This window comes from Cystoisospora suis, assembly GCF_002600585.1.
Source record: "Cystoisospora suis strain Wien I chromosome Unknown contig_477, whole genome shotgun sequence".
Lineage (NCBI taxonomy): Eukaryota > Apicomplexa > Conoidasida > Eucoccidiorida > Sarcocystidae > Cystoisospora > Cystoisospora suis.
In genome coordinates, this window is record NW_027153278.1 from 141770 (window position 1) to 162998 (window position 21229).

The 21229-nt window shown below is 45.8% G+C and overlaps 3 protein-coding genes across 3 annotated transcripts in view; 1 reads left to right on the top strand and 2 right to left on the bottom strand.

The window, feature by feature from the left end:
- CSUI_001211 (rna recognition motif-containing protein) overlaps positions 1 to 6486 on the bottom strand; it is an 8186-nt gene extending 1700 nt beyond the window's left edge. The window contains exons 1-5 of the mRNA XM_068061417.1: positions 3259 to 6486; positions 2715 to 2906; positions 2230 to 2335; positions 1366 to 1454; positions 598 to 713 (exon numbers count right to left, since the gene is read on the bottom strand). Of these exons, the coding sequence (XP_067926619.1) occupies positions 598 to 713; positions 1366 to 1454; positions 2230 to 2335; positions 2715 to 2906; positions 3259 to 3486 (731 nt within the window). The 5' untranslated portion in view covers positions 3487 to 6486. The remainder of the gene's footprint in view (positions 1 to 597; positions 714 to 1365; positions 1455 to 2229; positions 2336 to 2714; positions 2907 to 3258) is intronic.
- CSUI_001212 (uncharacterized protein) lies at positions 6418 to 14400 on the top strand. The gene has a single exon (XM_068061418.1). It carries the CDS (start codon positions 7660 to 7662, stop codon positions 14320 to 14322), a length of 6663 nt encoding a protein of 2220 aa, XP_067926620.1. The 5' UTR covers positions 6418 to 7659; the 3' UTR covers positions 14323 to 14400.
- A 2034-nt stretch (positions 14401 to 16434) lies between these two features.
- Positions 16435 to 21229, bottom strand: part of CSUI_001213 (uncharacterized protein) — a 20325-nt gene continuing 15530 nt past the window's right edge. Inside the window, exons 10-13 of the mRNA XM_068061419.1 lie at positions 20909 to 21229; positions 19861 to 20676; positions 18949 to 19161; positions 16435 to 18618 (exon numbers count right to left, since the gene is read on the bottom strand). The exon at positions 20909 to 21229 is cut by the window's right edge and continues 170 nt beyond it. Of these exons, the coding sequence (XP_067926621.1) occupies positions 17122 to 18618; positions 18949 to 19161; positions 19861 to 20676; positions 20909 to 20986 (2604 nt within the window). The 5' untranslated portion in view covers positions 20987 to 21229 and the 3' untranslated portion in view covers positions 16435 to 17121. The remainder of the gene's footprint in view (positions 18619 to 18948; positions 19162 to 19860; positions 20677 to 20908) is intronic.

The following is a 21229-nucleotide window of genomic DNA, read 5'->3' on the forward strand; positions in this document are numbered from 1 at the left end:
TCTCTAACATACCTTTTACCTTAAAGAAGAGGAACATGTTAGCTTCGCAAGATCAATGATCTTGCTCATCTATTACACTCATGAAGTAACAGTGAGAGACGCACAAGGTAGAACTGATACACTCCATATATTCTTGTATCCATCGAGCCGAGCCTTCTTCTACGGGAAAAACTGCGGTGTATTGACACCTCAATTGCGTTGCACAATGCTGCCCTGTACACATGTTCAACTAACGAGGAGATACCGAGTTGGTTTTGAGAAACAGATGGAGACATATACAGAGATAGATATATATCGAGCCCGTGTAGGAAGGCAACGCATGAAGTTCATGGGGCGGCGAAGGCTTCACGAACACACTAATAGATCATAGATGGATAGACAGACATACATTAGCCTCCTCATTCTGTATGAGTTTATGTCTCTCGCACTCAATAATGTCGGCTACTACCATACTCTCTACACACTGCGATAGGATGAATCTTTACTCCCCCTCTCCCCTCTTTCTCTTGGCAATCCATCCTTCTCACGGCAAAGAGAAATCATGTGAAGATCTACCTTTAATCTATCTATATATCTATCTATTTGGTCTCTACGTACCTGCCTCCTCGTGACATCATCATCATCATGCCTGCTGCTGCTGCTGCCATACGACCTCCCCTCCATCCGCCTCGTCCTCGTGCAAATCCAGGAATGTTCTTTCTCTTTCCTACTACCTTTAAAAAAGAAAAAGAAAAGAAGACAACCAAAACGTGTCACTAAATCATAACCACCTCTTCTATTCACACATGAGTGGAGAGAGACGATCCTTCCACGCACCGACCCCTGTTCATTTCAAGCCCCAGAGAAGTTTGAAACGGCCTGAACTCGCCACTCACACTGACAAAGACAATCCACGTACAAGTAAGAAAGTGTAGACATACAGAAACACACGCAAAGGATCATCATACGGACGAAAAAGAAGGGAATGGCATAGACGGTGATTTAGGAATGCGAGCGAGGAGGGGTACAGGGGAGGTGTATGTATGCACACTCCAGAGACTGAACTAAGAAAAGGATCCCAGGGATAGAGAAAGATAAAGACAGATCCAGATTAGAGAAGACGAGAAGAATCTCTTCTAACGATGAAAAGGTAAAAGACTCAAAGACCTTCAAAAGACACGATGCGACTAGCTACTGAACACACAGCTAGTAGTATGTCTGCACTTCCCCAAGACATACCTGGTGATCTCGCCATTCAGAGTACAGATGTACGAACGGGGTACTAGTGCGAGTCAATGAAGAACTTCTGATCTACTCTTCTTTTACCAAGGTAACATGTCTGAGAATGTATAGCAGAGAAAGGAGAGAAAGGAAGAAGCAACTTACTTTGATCTGACGTTGCTTGAAGATTGTATCAGAGAGAAGAATCGCATTCTGTACAGCTGCCTCGCTGCTGAACTCAATATATGCGTAACCTAGGAACAGAGAGATGGAGAGAGAAACAGAGAAAGACGTCGAGAAGACGAAGAAGATGACCACATCTCTCTTCACCCCTCTCTTCTCGAGCTACACATGCCGAACTTTCCGTGTACGTAGCAAAACATTTCAGATGTACGATGACGAGACAGTCCGTACCTACACCTGAAGCACGACGAGCCACGTAACTCGAGCTGACGCTCCGTGTTTGGACATAGAAATACATATATGTTTTTGTGGACCTTTTTGTGTCTATAGCTGCATTGCTATAAAGCGAGTGAACAGAGACGGCTGTACTTCTTAGCAGTAGAAGGCACATACATATATGCGTAAGCATGTCCGTCTTATAAGCTAATGAACTGTCTACCACGAGTGAGTATGCACGTATAAAGCACTGCTTACATATATCTATACGCATGCGTCTCCATGATAGAAGACAGAGATCCGCACTCGACATCTACCGTATGAACATGCATATACATACGGAGTATATCCATACATACACATACACGCCTTTTACTACACGTATTTCCATCATATACATCACACCTGTATACGTAGGAGATCAAAGAACTCCCGAGAGCGCGGGAGAATCTCTTAGTCTCTCTATGTCCCCTATATGATTAAAGAGAAAGGTAAAAACAGCCCGACGACGCTCAGTGAATAGTGCAAAGATGCTTCTCTTGAATGAAGAAGAAAAAGGAAAGAAACAACCTTGTTTCATCTAACAGAATGCATCTGTGCATGCGATAGATCCTTAACCAACGCACACACCTTTCGGATGGCCTGTGTACTTATCCACCATGATAGTTATACGATTGATCGTTCCACATGATTTGAAGTGCTCTTGGAGCTCTGCAGGTGTGGAGGAATAGTCGACCTGAATGAAAAAAAAAGTACCGAAGAAGAGAGAAGGACAACGACAAGAAGAAGAAGAGAAAGCCATTTGCATGCGCCAAAGAGGGAGGTATCGCCGTCTTGCTTAAAGCCATAACTCGTACACTGTGCTGTTAGCTGAATGTAGAAAAATCGAGAAGAGCGAGGCGACTTGTTGCGGCTTCACATCTTACTGAAAAAGTCTGGATATGTATATGCACTCAAACATCTCAACAGTAGACGGAAACCTAGACAATGTATATATATATAAACACACCCCGTGAGAGAAACGTACGAGGCTTACAGGACTGAGTGTCTATATATGTATATATGCAAACATATACGCTGCAACGAAGAAGGCCATGAGAAGAATGCTTGCTTACGTTGCCAACATACACAGACCGTCGATCAACTTCATCAGGAGGTTCTCGCATGACACCTGCTAAGCCAGTAGGTGAGAGTGAAGCAGATTCCGTCGACAGTCCGCTCGTGCTTGTCCTCCCCCCTCCTTCGCCTCTTCCTCCTGTACCATCGTCGCCTTGATCAAGACTGTAGGTCCCTTCTTCTGTTAAATACTGAGGATACAGAACATAGGACCAAACAAGACACCTCCTGTCTACTTAGAAAAAGAAAAAACAGACGGAGGGAAGGAGGGGAAAGAAGCTTTACGCCGACACAATGGCAGTACTCCACACGAAGAGAGGAGGTGAGAAGAATACCGTAGACATCTCCGATTGAGAGAGGTGTCGATGAAATGTAGGTTTATCTGTATCACATGACTTGAAGGACAAATCACTAGAGCTTTCCATACAGCATAGATTTCCACACAGGAGTATCTATCAATCAATCAATGGTAGCAACGCTATAGATCATCGAAAGAATCGACAATCGACGTTACTCTTCATCGTTCTCTTCTCCTTCACTTACCTGCAGTTTTTTTAATTCCTCCCAATCAGCATCCAAATTCTGGACTTGTTCTTCGAGCTCTCTAATCCCTGTCGACAGATACATGCAAGGACAATCGACCGATGGACGGACAATCGACGCATGCAGTTTTGACAAAAGCCAGAATCGGGGGCGGAAAAGGAGCAATGACCGGACGCCGTACGACAGCGAAGAGGTAGATAGATCTTTTGAATGCTTATACAGAGACATTCGGACCTAGGTATATAGCTAGCTACTTAGATAAACTAGGCATGGACAGGTAGATGGATTTCTGCCTAACTGAGAAACAGGATGCACCGGGTCATAAATACATCATCAGCATGATCTTCGAGTGTATGTACACCCTACAAAAATCTTGCGTGTAGGCCTCCACTGGACTGCAATATACAAGAAGCAAGCATATATAAATGTACACAAAATGTACCACTACTTCAACTCTGTACACCATCCCCTGCTAATGATCTAGGTAAGGATGCCTGTGCACCAGATCTGCTTCCGTTCTGTGGGGCTTCAGAGGAAGCTCTATACATTCTTCTCTCTTCCTCGATGTTCTTCGTGACTTGAATGAAACCTCCTATCATACCTCATCCACACTTCCTCCCATACATACTCCATATATATGCGTACATGTATGCATACACGGAAGTATCTACATTCATATCTATCTGTCCATCCCGTAGATATCTATACGTATATACATAAACATATATGCATTGTATATTGAAATGTCTATGTGTCTGTCTCTATATGTCAGGTACCATCGTGCCTATCTCCATCTTTGATCTATTCATCTATCTATATATGTAGATCCGACTCGGGTCTATGTGAGAAGGAAAGCCACCATATGTCAACTTGTCTCTCTTTTCCTTTATTCTCCTTCTTGTGTGCCTATCCTTGAAAGATTTCCCTAGTCAGCGAAAACATCTCTCTCCCGCCTCCCTCCTCCTTCACTCCTGACTCTCAAAACACAAGCAGCAAGAGCAAGGAAAAGACCTTTCCTCTCTAACAAGAATCAGCCTTCTTCTCTCTAATCTCTCAATGAAATCTACACCCTACCGACAAGAGACAAATGAGACAGAGAAAGCCCGCAGACTACAAAGCAGTATCCCTGTCTCTTCCTTTCTTTCTGTCTTTTTTCCTTTCTTCCTTGCCTCTTTCTCTCTTATCTCGTTCATTCTTTCTTTTCTCGTTCTTTGTTTCTTCTTTCTTTCTTTTTTACCTGATCCCCCACTCCCTCCCTCCCCAGAAGATCCGAGACGTGCCGCGGCAACGGCGGCGGATGACGATGAGGAGTCTTCCTCTTGTCTTTTCATAATGACAGAATGATGTAGATGCTGCTGCTGTTGCCCTAGATGAGGAGATGGAGTGGACGGGTACAAAGACTCTTCTTCTCGTGAAGATCTTCTTCCTGTACCCCCCGCATCACCGTCTCCGGAAGAAAGAGAATGAGAGGAATAGCTTTGCCGATTGAGATTCGAATGATCTAGGAGATTGTGCGGAGGGGCATGATAACTATGGTTCTTGCTAAGGAGATGTTGGGGCTGTTGCTGGTGATGCAGCTCGTCGGGAGGAGACGACGGCTGTTCTATACCAGGAGCGATCATCCCTTCATTTCCTTCTCCTAGAGCTGCCTGCTTCATATTGGGGTGGGAGTCCGCATAGGAAGAAGAATGAGAAGATGCCGACGGATAGTTATTATGACGATGAAGATTTGACTGAGAAGACATATGCATGGAAGGAGACATGGAGTTCATGACACCTCCTCCCTGATGGATTGAGCTGTTGCCTTCCATTATGATGAGAGGGATAAGGAGAGAAAAGAAGATGAGAGAGAAACAGATAGACGGAGAAAGAAAGAATCGACACGACTCTTGTTAAAGACAGAAAAAAGAAAGAAAGAATGGTGGAGAAGAAAAAGAAGACAACGAAGCAGAAAGTCGAGATCGAGGAAGGGAAAGCTGGGGAGAACAGTTGAAGAAGAAGGAGAGACAAACGATTAGATCGAGGGAAGACTAAGATAGAAACAAGACCATGAAGTTATGAAAGAAATCAGCCAACACTTTTTGAAGACCGAAAGAATTAACGAGAGAAAAAAGAAGATAACGATCAAAAGCCAAAGGAAGACAGTAACAGAAAAGGGAGTCTATTCCAAGCTACACAGGAGAGGGGGACGCGCCAAAAGAAAGAGATAGGAAGACTATATATATATAGAACGAAGCAAATGTAGAGCCGCGACTAGGGAGATTCGTCAGGAACAAACTTAGTGAAAGATTCGCTCCTTCTGTCGAGAGGTAAACTGTTTCTACTCGACTCTTCTTCTTCCGTTATGAACCTTCTGCCCTCTATCCGACCGTAAGAGAAGACAAACAGAAAAATGTCGTTTTTTAAACGATGGGAACGAAGGAGACACTAGGCTTCTTACTACGAATAAGAAGTCCACCGAACAAAGATCTCTCTCACTCCAGTGAAAAACACCGGGAGAGAAAGAAAGGAAGAGCCGAGAGTGATGGCGAAGACATCTGAGCGCGGGTTCCCTCGATCTTTCTCTGTCTCAGTCGAGTAAAGAGACTGAAGAAACATGGAAGAACGTAAGAAGTACGAAAGAAGCAAGGATTACAAAGCTGATGGGAAAAAAAGAACACGAAAGAAAGAAAAGACGAAGAAGTGGCTCTTCCTCTATCCGGCCGTGCGAGTCTTGGGGTGTATGCGCATACACCCGACGAACAGGAACGAGGAGAGATTCGTCATCAAGAGAAGATCGAATGAATCAACCAACAGAAAGCAACTCTTTCTTCTTTCAAAGTCAATCCGACAAAGAGAAAAGGTGAAAAGAAGAGAGGGAAGGGAAGAAGTGCATCGAAAATCTAGAAACGCTATAAAAACAAAAGAAACAAGCAAGGAAAAGGCTACGGCGGAGCCGATTCTTCTCACTAGGAAAGACTCTCTGGCGCAACAGCATACACGGGAGAAGACCAGATAGCAACCGGCTTGTCAGATTCTTCTTCTCTAATCCAGCGTAAACGGGTAGAAACAAAAGAGACGTCCCTCTCATCAACATGCTTGTCTCAGTACTTAGGAACAAAGAAAGAAACCTTCTTTGTACTCGTCTTCCACTTCATCTTTTCTTCTCCTCCACCCCTACAACATCCTCTGTCTATATACCTTCTCTCCCTCTCTTCTCTCTTCCTCTTTTTCTCTCTTCATTCAATCGCAAAAATCTATGCATGAGAAGAAGCTTCTCTCCTCCCTTCCCCCCACCACCCCTGATCTTCTTCTTCCTTCATTTCCTCTTTCCCCAAATCGTCTTATATACGAAGAACTGCTAGAGGCTGGCCGGTGCTTGCAGAGGAGTTGCTTGAATGCTGCTGGCATTGCATGCATGCTCCCCGGCTTTTGATTCACTCCATGCATGGGAAAGCCGTAGTACGCAGCCAGGGTAGATAGACAGTGCATGATGAGCAAACGAAGAATGAAGAGACGTTCTTTTTACTTTCTTTCTATCCTCTCAAGCTTTCTTTTGGCTGTGTTTTTTCTTTCCTTGTTTCTTGCGTAGGCGAGCTTGTTTGGAGAAAAATTCATCCGATCTTCTCTTAGGAATCCGTTCTTTTCTAAACCCTCTCCATCTGTCGAGAGAAGACTCTTATGAAGGGTCCCATAGAGAGAGATAGCTTCAGTTATCCTCGCTGCGCCGTAGATGTTTTTTCTTCATAGGGACAGATCTCTACCTATCTCTCGATGACTGAAGAAGGACACAGAAGAGCTTGAGAAGGAAGATCAAAGGAAATGGGAGAGACGGGGAGCTAGACGGACGTCAAAGAAGAGTAGACAATCTCGATTGTAGAGGAGGATTCCCCGAAGAAAACTGCTTTCTTCATTTTTTTCCGTGAAGGATTTTTCTTTTCTTTGCGGCTCTCCTTCCCTTTTCTTCTTCTTGGTATAGAAGTCTTGGTTTTGTTGCCTGTGTGCAGATATCTGTTTCTTCTCTGTCGATCTACCCATCCGTCTATGTATATGAATGAAAGATGACGAGACAAAATGCATTTCGGCTTATATTCGGTCATGTGGGCATTCCATAGTAGAGGGAGAAGACGAAGAAGAAGGAGCCAGAAAGGCCTTTGAAAGGTCACCTGCAGTGCACTCAGAATTCTTCCTAGGATTGACCAATCATCCCTTTTTTCCTGTGTGTGTCGTTCATTCCTTCTTTCTTTCTTTCTTTCGTTCCGTATGGGTGAAATCATCTCCTCCTTCATGGTCCGATCTTTTCTAAGCCGTAGCGTATAGATATCGAAAGGGTGGAAGGTTTCCAAGTGGTAGCGTGTACGTATATATGTATGTATACATATATATAGAAAGAGATATCTGTAGAAAGAGATAGACATCAAGATGGCAAGAAGGATAATGGATGGGGAGGATGAGGAGGAGATGGAGGGAGGGAATGAGGAGAATAAGAATGGGAAGAAGAAGAAGGTCGCTTTTTGTGAAGAGGAAACAGATCATAACGAAGAGGAAGAAGATGATAAAGGAGAGAAGAGGAAGACGAATGGGATAGATGTCCAAGAATACATGCCCTCAAGTGGGGAGGAGGAAGAAGAACAAGAAGGAGACCAAGGTTCATCTTCTGTCTCTTCTTCTCTTCCTGTCAACACGCCTCAGGCTTCTTCGTCTTCTAGTAGTAGTGAAGAGGAAGAAGAATCTGACTCTTCTTCTTCTTCTCCTCCGTCAGCATTTATTTCTTCTTCATCTCGTAGTACTAGGAGCAAATCTTCACGTAGACAACCTTCTTCAGTCTCTTCTTCTTCTTCTCTTTCACAGCCGTCTACTTCACGAACACGAGATGAAAGCGGACTGTCATCTTCTTTTTCGTCATCTTCTTCTTCTTCTTTAGGTTTATGTGTATCTTCTTCCTCTTCTTCCTTGCATTTTTCGCCTGCTTTCCATAATGAAACGTTGTCAAAGCCTTCTTCTGCTGTCTCTACATGCTCTTCATCTCTATCTCTCCCAACAGGAGACTACAGTTCCTCCTTCCTTGTTCGAGGAGGTAAACGTGGTCGCTTCAGTGTGACTGAGAGAGCGAAGCTTCTTACAGCTTTGTCCGAGTATGCGATAGCTCGAAATCTGTCTTCCATTGAAGACGCTTTACGGCATCTAACAGAGAATCCCAAAGATGACGAAGACGATGACGAAGAAGAAGGACCAGACATGCATTCCATGGCCTTATCAGAGGTCAATAGTGTTCATGCTGCGGATAGCATGGACCTTAGCAACCACAGAGGGGACAGCTCAAAGAGGAGGAGAGGAAGAGGAAGAGGAGGTGATAGATCTCATCGAAGATTTGCATGCATAGCCAAGTGCTTACCTGACCGACCTGTTGCGTCCGTCTATCACTATATCCGGCGAAATCTTTGCGCAGAATTTAATGTTAAGAAGAAAGGGACATGGACAGATGGAGAGACTCGGCTTTTGATCGATTTAGAAAGAGAGTATCGACAAACCTTTCCTCGGGTGCGATTCTCCATGATAGCCAAGAAACTTAATCGAACTGCGGCATGCGTCTATGACAAATGGAAAGAACTTGAACCAAAGCTTCCTCTCTATTCTTCTTCTTCTAAAGAGATCTCTACTGATAAAGATCGAGATGAAGAGAGAGAGGAGCAGCTACAGAAGAGAAAAGAGAATGAAGGTTCAGATGAGAATGAAGACGAATCGACAGGGAGAGAAGAACAAGAAAGAGAAGATGACAGAAGAAAGAGAGGAGATTCCTCTTCTTCTTCTTCATCGTCAGCTCTTTCGACCCTCCCTAGAGCGAAGAAAGTGATCTTTACCGAAGCGTCCTTCGATCACCTCAAACACTCCATACAGTCTTTGACAGGAGAATGCTTGCCTGCCTCTGGAGTTCCATGGAAATCTCTGCAATCCCAATTTTTTCCCGAGAGTACCACAGCGAATTTACGTCTTCAGTATACCTTCAATATTGTTCCTGTGGAGCTCGCCAGACGTATGGGGGTTCCTTCCGCTCTTCCTGTTCTTCTACGGTATGTTGTCAGGTGTATGTACACCCGACTGAAGAAGAAAGGACAGCACCGTTCTCAGCATATGAAGACTATGGAGATGCGCATGAGACGAACAAGCACGAAGGGAAAGAATGACTGGACGACACAAGCTAGTCGATCTTCTTCGCTATCTTCTTCAGATCATCAGTCTTCTGTGATGGATCCTTCTCAATCTTTCGTACAGGAGGCATGGTCTCGAAAAGGTTTCTCACCTGCCTCACTTCAAGAAACGAATGGTCATACAGGTGATCTTCTTTCTTCTTCTTCATCCTCTCAATCGCAACTCGCTAAGAAAGAGGATATGCTTCTCTTAGGAATGTTAGGAAGTGCATCGGGTTCGTCTACGTTCTCTCTCAGTCAGAAACAGATGATGATCTCTTCATCTTTGAAGATGAAGAAGAGAAAAGGAGAAGATGAAGGAGAAGAAGAAGAGGAAGATGAAGACTATTCTTATTATTTAAGAGCTTCAGCATGCGATGATTTCTCCGGTATCGATTGGTTGGAGATTCTTCCTTTCTGTCCTCCTGCCCTTCTTACGTGGGCTCTTCGCCGAGCTGTGAAGAGCCTGAGTCCTTCGAAACAGTTTCGAGAGAATTACCATCTGTCTCCATCGAAGAGAGAATATGTCAAGAGAGAAGTTGCTTCTCCCTCTTCATCGTCAGTAGAACAGGACCAGAATGGAATGTCTCATTCACAGGAAAGAAGAGGAGAACAACAAGAAGAAGAAGAAGAGAGACGAAAAAACGAAGGCGGACAGACGCGGCTAGCTATCTGTGATGAGGGAGAACAAGAGAGAGGAGAAGAAGAAGAAGAGACAGGAGACAAGATTCGTTCGTCAGCCAAGAAGGAAGAGAATTCTTCCTCTCCGTCATCTTCATCGAAGGATCATAACCATCGTTTGCCTTCTACACCTCACGTAAGAAGTAAGATGAGAGGAGGCGCACAATCGAAGCTTCGATCGCCGGAGTACTTTCAAGCCTTCTTTCAGCTAGGCTTCAAACCAGGCCAGAAATTAACTCTATATGAGCAAACCTACCTTCTCATGACACAGATCAAAGCCCTAGGTAAGAAAGTGAGTCGGAAGAGAGATGCTCTTCTAACGCTAAGGGGGTGTTTATCTCGAGAAGACTTCTCGAGGATTGTTCGAAAAGCTCTAAGGAGAAAGCGTCTGGGACTGAGGTGGAATCGTGAAGGAGATGATAGAAAAGAAAAGGAGAAGAAGAAAAGGGCAAGGAAGGAAAAGAAACGACAGAAGAAAGGTGAACGGAATGAAAAGAACAGAAGAAAAGATGATCGTAGGAAAGCAGATAAGAAAGATAGAACGTCGAGACAAGAAAAAGAAGAAGAAGGAGAGAGGCCTGACGAAGAAGAAGGAAAGCAAGATGGCTCTTCACGAAGAAAAGAAGAGAAAGACGACGATGCTACCACCACCTCTTCTTACTCTTCCTCCTCCTCCTCCTCCTCTGAAGAAGAAGAAGAAGACGAGAGAAGTAGTGAAGAAGAAGAAGAGAGAGAGAGTCATGAGCTTCTTCTTGTTAACGATGAGAAAGAAGAGGAAGAAGAGAAGAAAGTAGAAGCCACCATGACAGAAGAAGAAAGAGAGATGAAGTGGGCTGAAGAAGAACAGATGCTAGGCCACAAAGCTGTGACTCGCCTCTTAAAGAAATATGGAAAGAGAGAGCTAGAAAGACTGAAAGCAAGAAATCGAAAACTACTCACCTATGGGGGACAGAATACTTCTTCCTTGTATGTGAACCCCTCTCATTCTCGTTTAGCTTCCTCCTCTGTGTCTTCTTCCTTTTCATCTTACCCGCTTGTCACGGTCGAGTCACGAAAGAAGCAGTTGCGTGGAGAAGAGAAAGAAGAAGAAGTAGAAAGACAGCAGCTTCACAAAGAGGCAGACTCGACACTTTCTCATTGTAATCGACCACGACGGAAGAAACAAAGCAAGTCTATTCTAACTCAAGAGTCTCAGGTGTCTGGAGACCGAGAGAATGAAGAAGAAGAAGAAGGATCTCCCGGTAATGCCCCTTCTTCATCGAGTTCGAAGAGAAAAAAAAAACCAAAAGTCAAAGATGAAAAGTCAGTAGAAGAAGAACAAGAAAAGAAGAAGAACACACGTCTCCACTCAAGTATCTCTTCATCTTCATTCAGGGACAGTGCGACGAAGACCCAAACAGGGGGTGCTGTGAGAGAGAAAGGTTCTTCTCCAAAGAGGATCACCTCTCAACGACGAGATAGACAACTCGCCTTGACAGAAGACGTCTCCACATCATCGAGGGATTCTCAAGGAAAAAGAGATGAAAATCCTCCGTCTCCCTTATCTGCATCTTCTGCTACTACGACTACTATGACGACAACTGTACCTTCTTCGTCTTCAGGAGAACAACAAGGAGGGGGAGAAGAAGAAGAAGATGATCGAGATTCACAGGATATGGAGGTCAAGAAGAAGACAAGTTCGAAACACATGGCACTTCCTTCTGAATCAGTCTCTGAAAGAAAGGATGGAGGAGGAGGAGGTGAGAACGAAGGAGAATCGATTGCTGGTGACGTTCCATTCATCAGTTCTTCTCGATGTAAGGCTGGTGTCCCGTCTCCTTCTTCTTCGCATGAGAGGTTAGATTCTGGATCAGAAAACATGCCTGTCTCTTCTTCGTTTCATGAAGAAGAGAGCGAAGACAAGGATCTCGAAGTCTCAGAGAATTCTTCTTCTTCTGCTTCAGAATCTTCTTCTTCATGTGTTCTAGATCAGGATGACAAGCGTGAAAAGTCTTCTTCTGTCCTATCTCCGAGTGAGAGGAAAGTAGCTATGACAGAAAAGAATGATAGAAACTCTTCTTCTGTGGCTTCTTCGAATGTTTCTGCTGGTGATGAGAGGGAAGAAGAAGAGACGGAAAAGACTACGTCGATGATGTTGACTGAATCGATGAGGACAATCTCCGGAGAATCGATGCTGATGAGCCATCATAGTGAGCCATCGACACCTTCTCGGAAAAAGAAAAGAAAACACACAGAAACTAACGAAAAGGCTTCTGTAGAGGAACATGAAGATAGAGATAGTGTACAGACAGATGGTCTTTCATCTGCGGTTTCCTCTCCTTCGTCTTCTCTGAAGAAGAAGAAGAAAAAGCAGATGGAGTTGATCGAGAAGAGAAGGCATCCGCAGAGCGATAATGAAGAGCTTGCTGAGAATCAAAGGGACAGGCTAGAAGAGAAAGAAAAGAAGAGAGAAGAAGAGAAAAAAGAAGAAGAAGCTAAAGAAGAAAGAGAGAGTATTCTTTCTTTTGCTCCTCCAGCAGCTGCGAGCAAATTGGCATCGAAAGGAAAAGAAGAAGAGAATGGAGAAAGACAAAGAGAGGAGAGGTCTGCTGATCATCCCGATCCTGAGCCGTCATCTCCCTCTTTTTCAGGTCAAAAGCGTCGTGCTGTACAGTTGAAAGGAAATGAAGGACAGGAGAGAGAAGAAGAGAGAGAAGGCGGAGAAGAGGAGAAGAGAAGGAGACAGGAGAAAGAGAAGACCGTCATGACGGACAGAGAAGAGAGAAGGAATGGTGAGGAGTGGTCTCGGCGCATGCATCATGCTCGTGATCAAGTGAGAGAAGAGAAGCCGACCAATGTTGAAGCAGAGAGAAGACAAGGGTCGAAAGGAGAGAAAGAACAGATGGGACAGGAAGTAGAAGAAGAAGATGAAGATAATAAGAAGAAGAAAAAGAAGAAAAAGAAGAAGATTCTCATGTTGAATCCACAGGAAGAAGAGGAAGAAGTTTCAGAGAGAAGGGTCAGCAGAATTCAGCCTGAGAGTTCAGATGAAGACCAAGGAGAGAGTTCTGAAGAGAAGACATCTCGTGTAAGCCTTCTGAGACAGGAAGAAGAAGAAGAGAGAGACGAAACGAAAGAAAATGAACAAGAGGAGGAAGAAGAAGAGGTTTCCGCCAATCAGAATCAGGAAGAGATAGATAAGAAGGAAAGTGTGAGCATAGAGATGAAGAACAAGAAGAAGAAAAAGAAGATGAAGAAGATGATGATGACTATGATCAGCCATACCTCTCATCCTCTCGGAAATCGAGACCTCTCGACATCGTCCTCTTCTCCAAAGCACAGGAGTCATACATCACACATCCTTCGACGTCCAGAAGAAGAAGAAGAAGCAGAAAGAGAGAACGCAAAAGAAGAGGAAAAGAAGAAGAAGATGAAAGACATGAGCTTTCATTTTAAAGGTACACGTCACCTAGGTCAGGAGAAGCCCTCTCGAGGTGAAGAAGAACGAAAGAAGAGTCTCGATTCTCTTCTTATAGAGGAGAACCAAAGGAATGCTGAAAGAAGCAGACTCACTGAAGCTTCTCTTCATAGAGATTTCACTAGTTACGACAAGAAGAATGAGAGTAGTAGTTGTAGTAAAGATTTTAAGAAGGATAAGCTTCTTCTAATGAAGAAGATGAAGAAGAAGAGAGATGAATGGATGTCTTCTTTACAACGAGATTCACAGGAAGCAACACCTCAAAAGAAGACGACGACTGAGAAGCTTCTCTCTCAGCATAACTCTGCTGTACATACACCGCTTGAGAAGAAGAAAGAACAGCTACGGGAAAATCTTCGGGGCGAACAAGCAGGAGAGACAAAGCAGCACCATCATGGGTCTTTGAGAGAAAAGAAGAAGTTGTACTTCTCTGAAGAGAATGGTTATAATGAAGATGAGGAGAAAGAAGAGAGAGAATGGAAGAGAAGTGGTGAAGAAGAAAACAGAGAGGATGCGAGGTCTCCTAAGAAAAAGAAGACGAGAAAGACGAGAGATCTCGAAGAAGAAGAGGATGGAGATGGAGAACGGCAAGGTGCAGAAGAAAAAGAAGAAAGACTGAGGAGAGAGGAAGGGGATGACTATGGACGGAATGAACAAGGAGATAAGGAAGGGCTGAATGGGGGGAAGAAGGAGAAGAAACGAAAAAAGTATCATGAAAGAAGGATAGATGGAGCCGAAGAAATCAACAGCAAAGATTAGCAATGAGAAAAGTACACTCTCTTCTACATCTCTCTACATGTATACCCACGTATACTTTATAGATACACCTTATGTACATATATATATATATATATATATGTATTCAGCCTCCGGTATCTTACGACCAAGAATGAGGCGGAATTCATCTTTCTATTTCTGTTTGTGTCTATCGTATACATGTAGGTATGTGTATACGAGCACTGGGCAGTCGATGATGTCCGTGGAGAGGTGTATCTATGTATATATATATATACATACATAGATACACCTCTCCATATATATATATATATATATATGTATATTCAGTAGGGGGAGATAGAAGGGCGCTATCATGGTTATTGAGAGAACTTTGGAAGGGGAAGGTCGCGAGTGAGGTTCAAACTTCGTGTAGACAGAAGCATGCAGAACGACCCGGAATTCCGGGTGTATGTACACCCGGCATCCTGGGAGGCTACGCACACGCACATTCTCTCTTTCCGCGAGAAAAGAAGAAGAGAAGTTCTACGTACTTCCGAGATGATGGAACTCTCTGTCTTTTTTGACTTGTCATCCTCATCAGCGTCGACTGCTTTGTTATTTTTCTCCTGCTTCTCAAGAATTCGCTCGTGCTTTTCTGTGTTTCTTCCGCCCTCCGTTCTTTCTTTCATCCGGGCTGTCTCTATGACCGAGTGCTTTCCCAGCGTGCGCTTTCTTTGTGAAGAAATGAAAGTTATGTATACGTACGTATCTTCACAGTGTTTTCTGCTTACGTCGGATCTCTCGTTTTTTTCCAAGGTGTATCGTCACCTAACTTGAGGTAACCGGTTTTCGTAGACAACCTCATCCTTTGCAGCGCTCTTCAACTGATCTTTGCTTCTGCATATACGTACATACATACATTAGCACCCGGAGCTAGCAATGGAGGCAGGAGGCGCTATACATATCTTTCCATCGGATCTCTTGCTTTCTTTCGTTCTCCGCGCTTCGGTCTGTAGTGAAGAGAGGGAAGACACGAAAAGGAAGAAGATCTTGCTGCTGAATACACTGCAAGAGGAGACTCTCAGTTCTAACTCAGGGTGTGCATCTCAGGTGTACACACAGAAGAGTGTGTAGCCATCGGTGGCTTGCTTCTCCTCTGAAATGCTAGCTAGGCATGTATCTATTGATAGCACAGGGCAATGACGCGTATTCATCTCTTGCCGTTACTGGCGAGACCGCGTGAAGTCTAAGTAGCAAGCAGCTCAGCACTAGGTTAGCATCTTCAATCTTTGGTCGCCACCAGATTCTCTTAGCCGAGGATGACCCCGATCCAACTTGTCACTTTCCTTGATGCTTGCCATGTGCTCTCACCTTCTCTCGATAAGACGAAAGAGCGAAAAAGAGGTACTATTTTTGGTCATCTATCTGAATTGAATTTCGAGGTGAACATATCTGTGAATGGAAAGGTTTAGATTGACTTGAGGAACTGACTTATCTTAGTACTCGAAGGAAAAGAAAAGAACAATCACTTCCTTAGTGCCGGCGAGCAATCAGGAACAAGCTACGATTTCCAGATAATTAAGGGATTCACTTGGAAAATGATTGAGTTTTCGAGTAGACTTGGAGACGGGGGGCAACAGTAGGTCGACGAAGCTTTTTTCTCACAGGAGGTCTGGCGAAAATGATCTCTCTAGATACTATCTATCATCGCGGCGCTACAGGCTCCGCTATTCTAGTCGGAGTCACAGCACCGACGTCCGAAACTAGCGGAGGCTCTCCTGTGTTGGAGTCATACTAGGGTGCACTTCAACAGCCATCCCGCGGCGTGGCTTCAGATTGTTTTTTCCTGAATGCTTTCTCTACTGAAACAACATAAGTAAGCGCTTTCCAGTTCAAGTCGCAAGGCCAAAATTTGCACGTGTGTGTATGAGTATGTGTATATGTCCGTAGGTCCGTTGAAGGTGGGGGGGCAGATATAGAGACAATTCAAAGGTCGTGTACAGTCGTCCCGATCGTCCGTCGTTCATTTCCCTCAGGACGGAAGCTAGTTCGGTAGTGCATTGTCTTGCTGACTTTTCTTTGTGTCGTCCGTCCATCGTTTGTTGTGATGATCCAACCCCTGAAAAAGGAGGAGAGGAGGTTCATTTTCTATCATCAGGAAAGTTGTGCCAAGATGAGCTTAGACAAGTCATTGGTCACGTGGAAAGATGGTCAAGAGGGAGATGTATGTAAAGAAGAAAGACTCAAGACCAAGAAAACAAGGGTTTTCTCAAGACAAGGTGAAATCTTCAAACACAAACTTAAAACAGCTTGAAAACGGAGATCTAGAAAACTTTCCTCTATCTCCCGACAAAACTCCAACCCTTGAACGAGCAAAGAAACCCGGGTACATGCACACCCTCTCTCTTCATGTGTCTGTCTCTGCATCACGGTAGTCCTCTCTTTTTTGTCTACTTTCCGTCTATCCGGTTGGCTGATGAATGGATTTGAAGACCAGGCCAGGGGCTGAGAAGTCGTCAAAGAAGGCTATTCCCAGCAGAACTGGAGATGAACTCGGAAGGATGCGCTCTCGGTTGGTGAGTTGAACAACTTGATCAGGGGAATACTCTCTTCTTGTTTCCCTTTGACCGCCGGTTCTTGTACTCCTCCATGGGAGATAGCCGGTCCCGGGCCTCTTCATTGTATGGTACGTTCATGTTGTTTGGAAGTACAGACCATTCTCTCGCTCATGAAGAGCCAGGCAACTGAACCCGGTTCTCACTCGTAGGCTGCTTTTCCTGGTTACCGACTCCTGATAAACCTCTCAGAACAGCAAGAAACGCGTCCTGTCTGTCTTCGTCTTCACGCACCTACAAGAATATGATGGCTTTCCGTAACGCGTCCGGAGTTGCAGGGCGATGATACATGGTGACGTGTCATAATTCTTGATAGAGTGTGTTTATCTGAGTGAAGGGAGGCTTCACAACTCAACGTCGTTAATCCATGAATATCTGGGTGAAAGGTTTGGTTGTTGAAGAGGAGGATTTCCTGAGTTGATGCTGTGATGTACAGAGGGTGCGGTGTTGTTGTCATCCCTTCGTAGTCATCTGTGACTTGATTTATGTTAACTTGTTTCTGTTGCAGGGTGATTTCACCCCTAGAGTGAAGTCCTAGTAAGTGCTGGAATGCCCGAGCAGCTGTAGTCGTACTGACACGTCCTCGAGGGACAATTTGACTGAATGGCAGATAAGCGATGGATCCTGATGCCTCCCCCCCCGACCGAGAACCATGTGCCGGAGCTGGTGTCGATGCTGCCCCGTCGTCAAACAAATTGACATCCGGACTCACCGCACGTCCGGCAGCAACTTGTCGGCGTAAAAGAGCATATAGGAAGGATTTAAATCCTGCTCTTGTTGTGTCTTTTTCTTTACCTGACCATGTGTCACTATAACTACCCATGTCTGCTGATATGGATGGCAGTGAAGATGAAGTCATTCCTAGGGTAGTGAGATGACTATTGCGATCATCAGCACTCTCTCCTCTAGATAAATTTGCCCCAGTATGCATGGAGCTTTCACTATGTCCAGCTAAAGGATGTGAAAGGCCTGGGAGATTCTGCTGTTGCCCCCCCTGATGTGGTCGTCCCCATAGACCGTTTTCCTGGGGTAGGGGTTCATCACTCCCGCTTGTACGCCTTGAACTGCTCGTGATGGCATCTTCATTTTTGTCAAAAGAATGCCGTCGAGAGTCACTCCGATCTGAAGACGCCTCTGCACTCGGTAGAACGGGTGCCCCAGCATAATACTGTTGGAGAATCTGAGAGCTATGCCGGGCGGTTGTCGCTGTGCCTGTACCGGTCATCCCTCCCGTGCCGTAAGGCGGATAGACCCCCCCTTGTGTTAGACTACTGCTATCAAACAAACCTCTCAAGACCTCAACATAATCGCTACTGCTCATAATGTCACTGACAGCTGCCCTGCTGATGCCGACGTCACAACTTCGTGATCTTGACGATCTATTCTCCCCTGCCGCTGCGGGATCCCACATGTCTTCCGCTGCTTGTGGACTTGATCCTCCCGAGAAGATATCGTAACTAGCGTTCTGGCTATCGTCCAGAGCAACCGAAGGCTTCTGGAATACACTCACTCCGGTAGGAGGCCATGTCACCTCGTCCCAAGAGATATGCCATGGATTGGCAGACACATCGTGATCGCCCTTTCCGCTCCGGCCTTTCCTCAGGGCTCGACGGGTTGGGGTTGTGAGCTTTGCTGGTCGCGCAACACTCTCTGGTAGTTCATCGGTAAGGTTGAGGTTGTCTAGCCGTGAGCACAAAAAGCCAACTCGCGGGTCAACGTGGACCTGAAACAGAGGCCAGACACATGATACGGCAGGCAAAAACACGCAACCAATCACTCCCTAATCTTTCAGAGTATCATTCTGACAAGCAGATTCCTCGGACGTGCACTACAGTAAAAAGATTTAAGGATCCACTCTTTTAAGGCACAGGGACTCACTTCCTATGGTCCAGTAGCTAGGGGCACGGCTGGCAACCTAGTCGTCACCGCTTCCTGGTTCCCAGGGCCGAAAAGAATTGATCTGGGCCAAAGTTGTTACACCTGCGAACTGTCCCAGTGGCGGTGATGCCCTACAGAAGAGGAGACTAGCCTACACTCTGGTTTCCTGGCTCACCTCACTCTGAAGGGGAGAGAGGAATGCTGAGCTTGCAAGGACGAAAGCAACACCGTGTAGACCGTCAACGTCCTTCTTGAAAAGACGTAAACGCTTGCGGAACTGGTGCCACTGGCGTCTCTCTGACGTTTCCCTTGAGACAAAGAAGACCAGGGGAGGAAAAGAGGCCATCACGGAGTGCCCGCAACGATCCCACGTCACTTTCCGAATTGGCTGAAAAAGAAAGAAACACATTCACTCTAGGAAACAGAACATCGGGGTGACTTCCGAGAGTCGGGGTATGCTGCTAGGTGCCTTCTGAATTACTTCAATCCATAGCACTCCGCCAACCCATCCTTCCTCTGATCGCCCAAGGCAGGCAAATCTCTCGGAATATGAATGATCTTCTCGACCCAAGGAGACAAGATTCGCCCTTGAGACATCCTCTACGTTACAGGAGCAAGTAACCTCTTCTACATGTCCATGCTGCTGGGAGGTAGGGGCCTCCTTTGGCAATGTAGAAGGATCACCCGAGTTCAGATTTCTCGAACGATATCATCTGTGGCGAGGATGGGTTCTGCGAAGTTGACTCAATTCCCTTAAAACACCCGAGCGTCATGTCGTCTACAGACATGCCAGGGTACAGGCGACCAAGCGCGAACCAAAAGAACCGGTGAATGAGAAAGTGCACCCCATGCCTCATTGAACAAGACGCGCACATACCTAGCACGGGATAGTATTGAGAAATCTTTCCACTGACACGGGCAGCGGCAATCTGCAAACGCTAACGAAGTAGAAAGGGGTCGACGCCTAGGTTTAGCCGTGTAAGTGAATGACACCTCGTATAGCTAAAAGAAAGGGGGGACAAAGGAGATGCTCTGACAGCTTCCATCGAGCAAAAGAAATGCTAGCTTTTAGCTTAGACTTCCGTACCGCTGTAGGGTGCTCCTTGATACGTGGTCGTCCTCGGGCTCTCTTCTGTTCTCTAGCACCGGGTGTCCGAGGACTGGGCTGCATGTTGACGACCGTATCCACGTCCGGAGACTTTCTCGAGTGTTCGCCACGGATGGTCGGAGAGTCCTTCCCGTCTTTTCCCTCCTTGTCTACTTCCATGTCTTCGCCCAAATGATTCTGATGCATGTCGTTGTTTTCGTCATTATCATCATATCCCACTTGTGCTGTCACCATCAGATCCTCGTCCTCGGGACCACCCCATCGATCTAGACGGTCCAAAGGAGAAACATCGTTGTTATCAAGTTCTCTGCTCTTGCCAAGTTCGCTAGCATCGTCATCATGCTGCTGTCGCAAGCCAGCATCCGATGTCTTCACACCTTCTTCCTCCTCAAAGTCCCCGAAGTCCTTTGGTTCAAACCCTTCATCATCGGCACCGGTAACAGTCCGAAGCAACGGGTCGCCCGCGTCACGTGACCTCGTCGTTTCTAGATGCCATTTGTGTGGAGTAAGGTGGAAAGGAACCGTCCCAACAGCTCGAGGGCGTTCGAATCCCACGACACCCCGGCAGGGCTGACCTCTGGCAACCATACGTCGATAGCCCTCCCAGCAATCATCGAACCCCTGGTCATCCCAGAAGTCGCGAGTGTACAGTGCGTCTTGAGTTGGCAAAGACCACTCCTCATGTTGATATCCTTGTCTCGCGGCAGCATTCTTCAATTGAAGTTCCAGAATCGAGTGTGCTCCTGCCGCGTAATTTCCCGCCCCCGCGTATTGTTGCCCAAGGCGATTAAGGGCCTAAACAATAAGCCAAAACAACATGCTTGGATGATGACAGCAAAGAAACACGTCTCTCTCGATAACCAACTGCCTTCGGATAATGGTGTAGACTCCTGTAGTGCTGCCATAGGGGAGTTAACGGCGAAGAGTAATCACGGTAACCTATCTAGCGTCAGCAGTGCGAGGTTAATATCCGCCTCGGGATCTCTTAGGGTGGGGACAGCAGGCCCGTGACACGGGCTTAGCTTACCTCCTGGTAGAACGAAACTTTTGCCTCTCTTCCTGGGTCACTCATACCGAGGGATTCACCAAGTGAATCAAAAGCCATCTCTGATGCAAACCTTTCTGCCTTATTACCTCCCCGTCCTATCGCACCATCTATTATTGGGCGCCGGGAGCGGGCTCGCTTTCTACGGGATCGTGGAGCAACGACACCATCCTCGCCGTCTAATGGACCTTCCCAGTCTCCTGGTAAGTCTCCCGAGCCCGTCACACCTCGGGCGGCAAGCCGCTGGAGTTTCAAGACACTCCGCACAAGATGGAACACGTCTTCTGCGAGCAGTAGCCACTG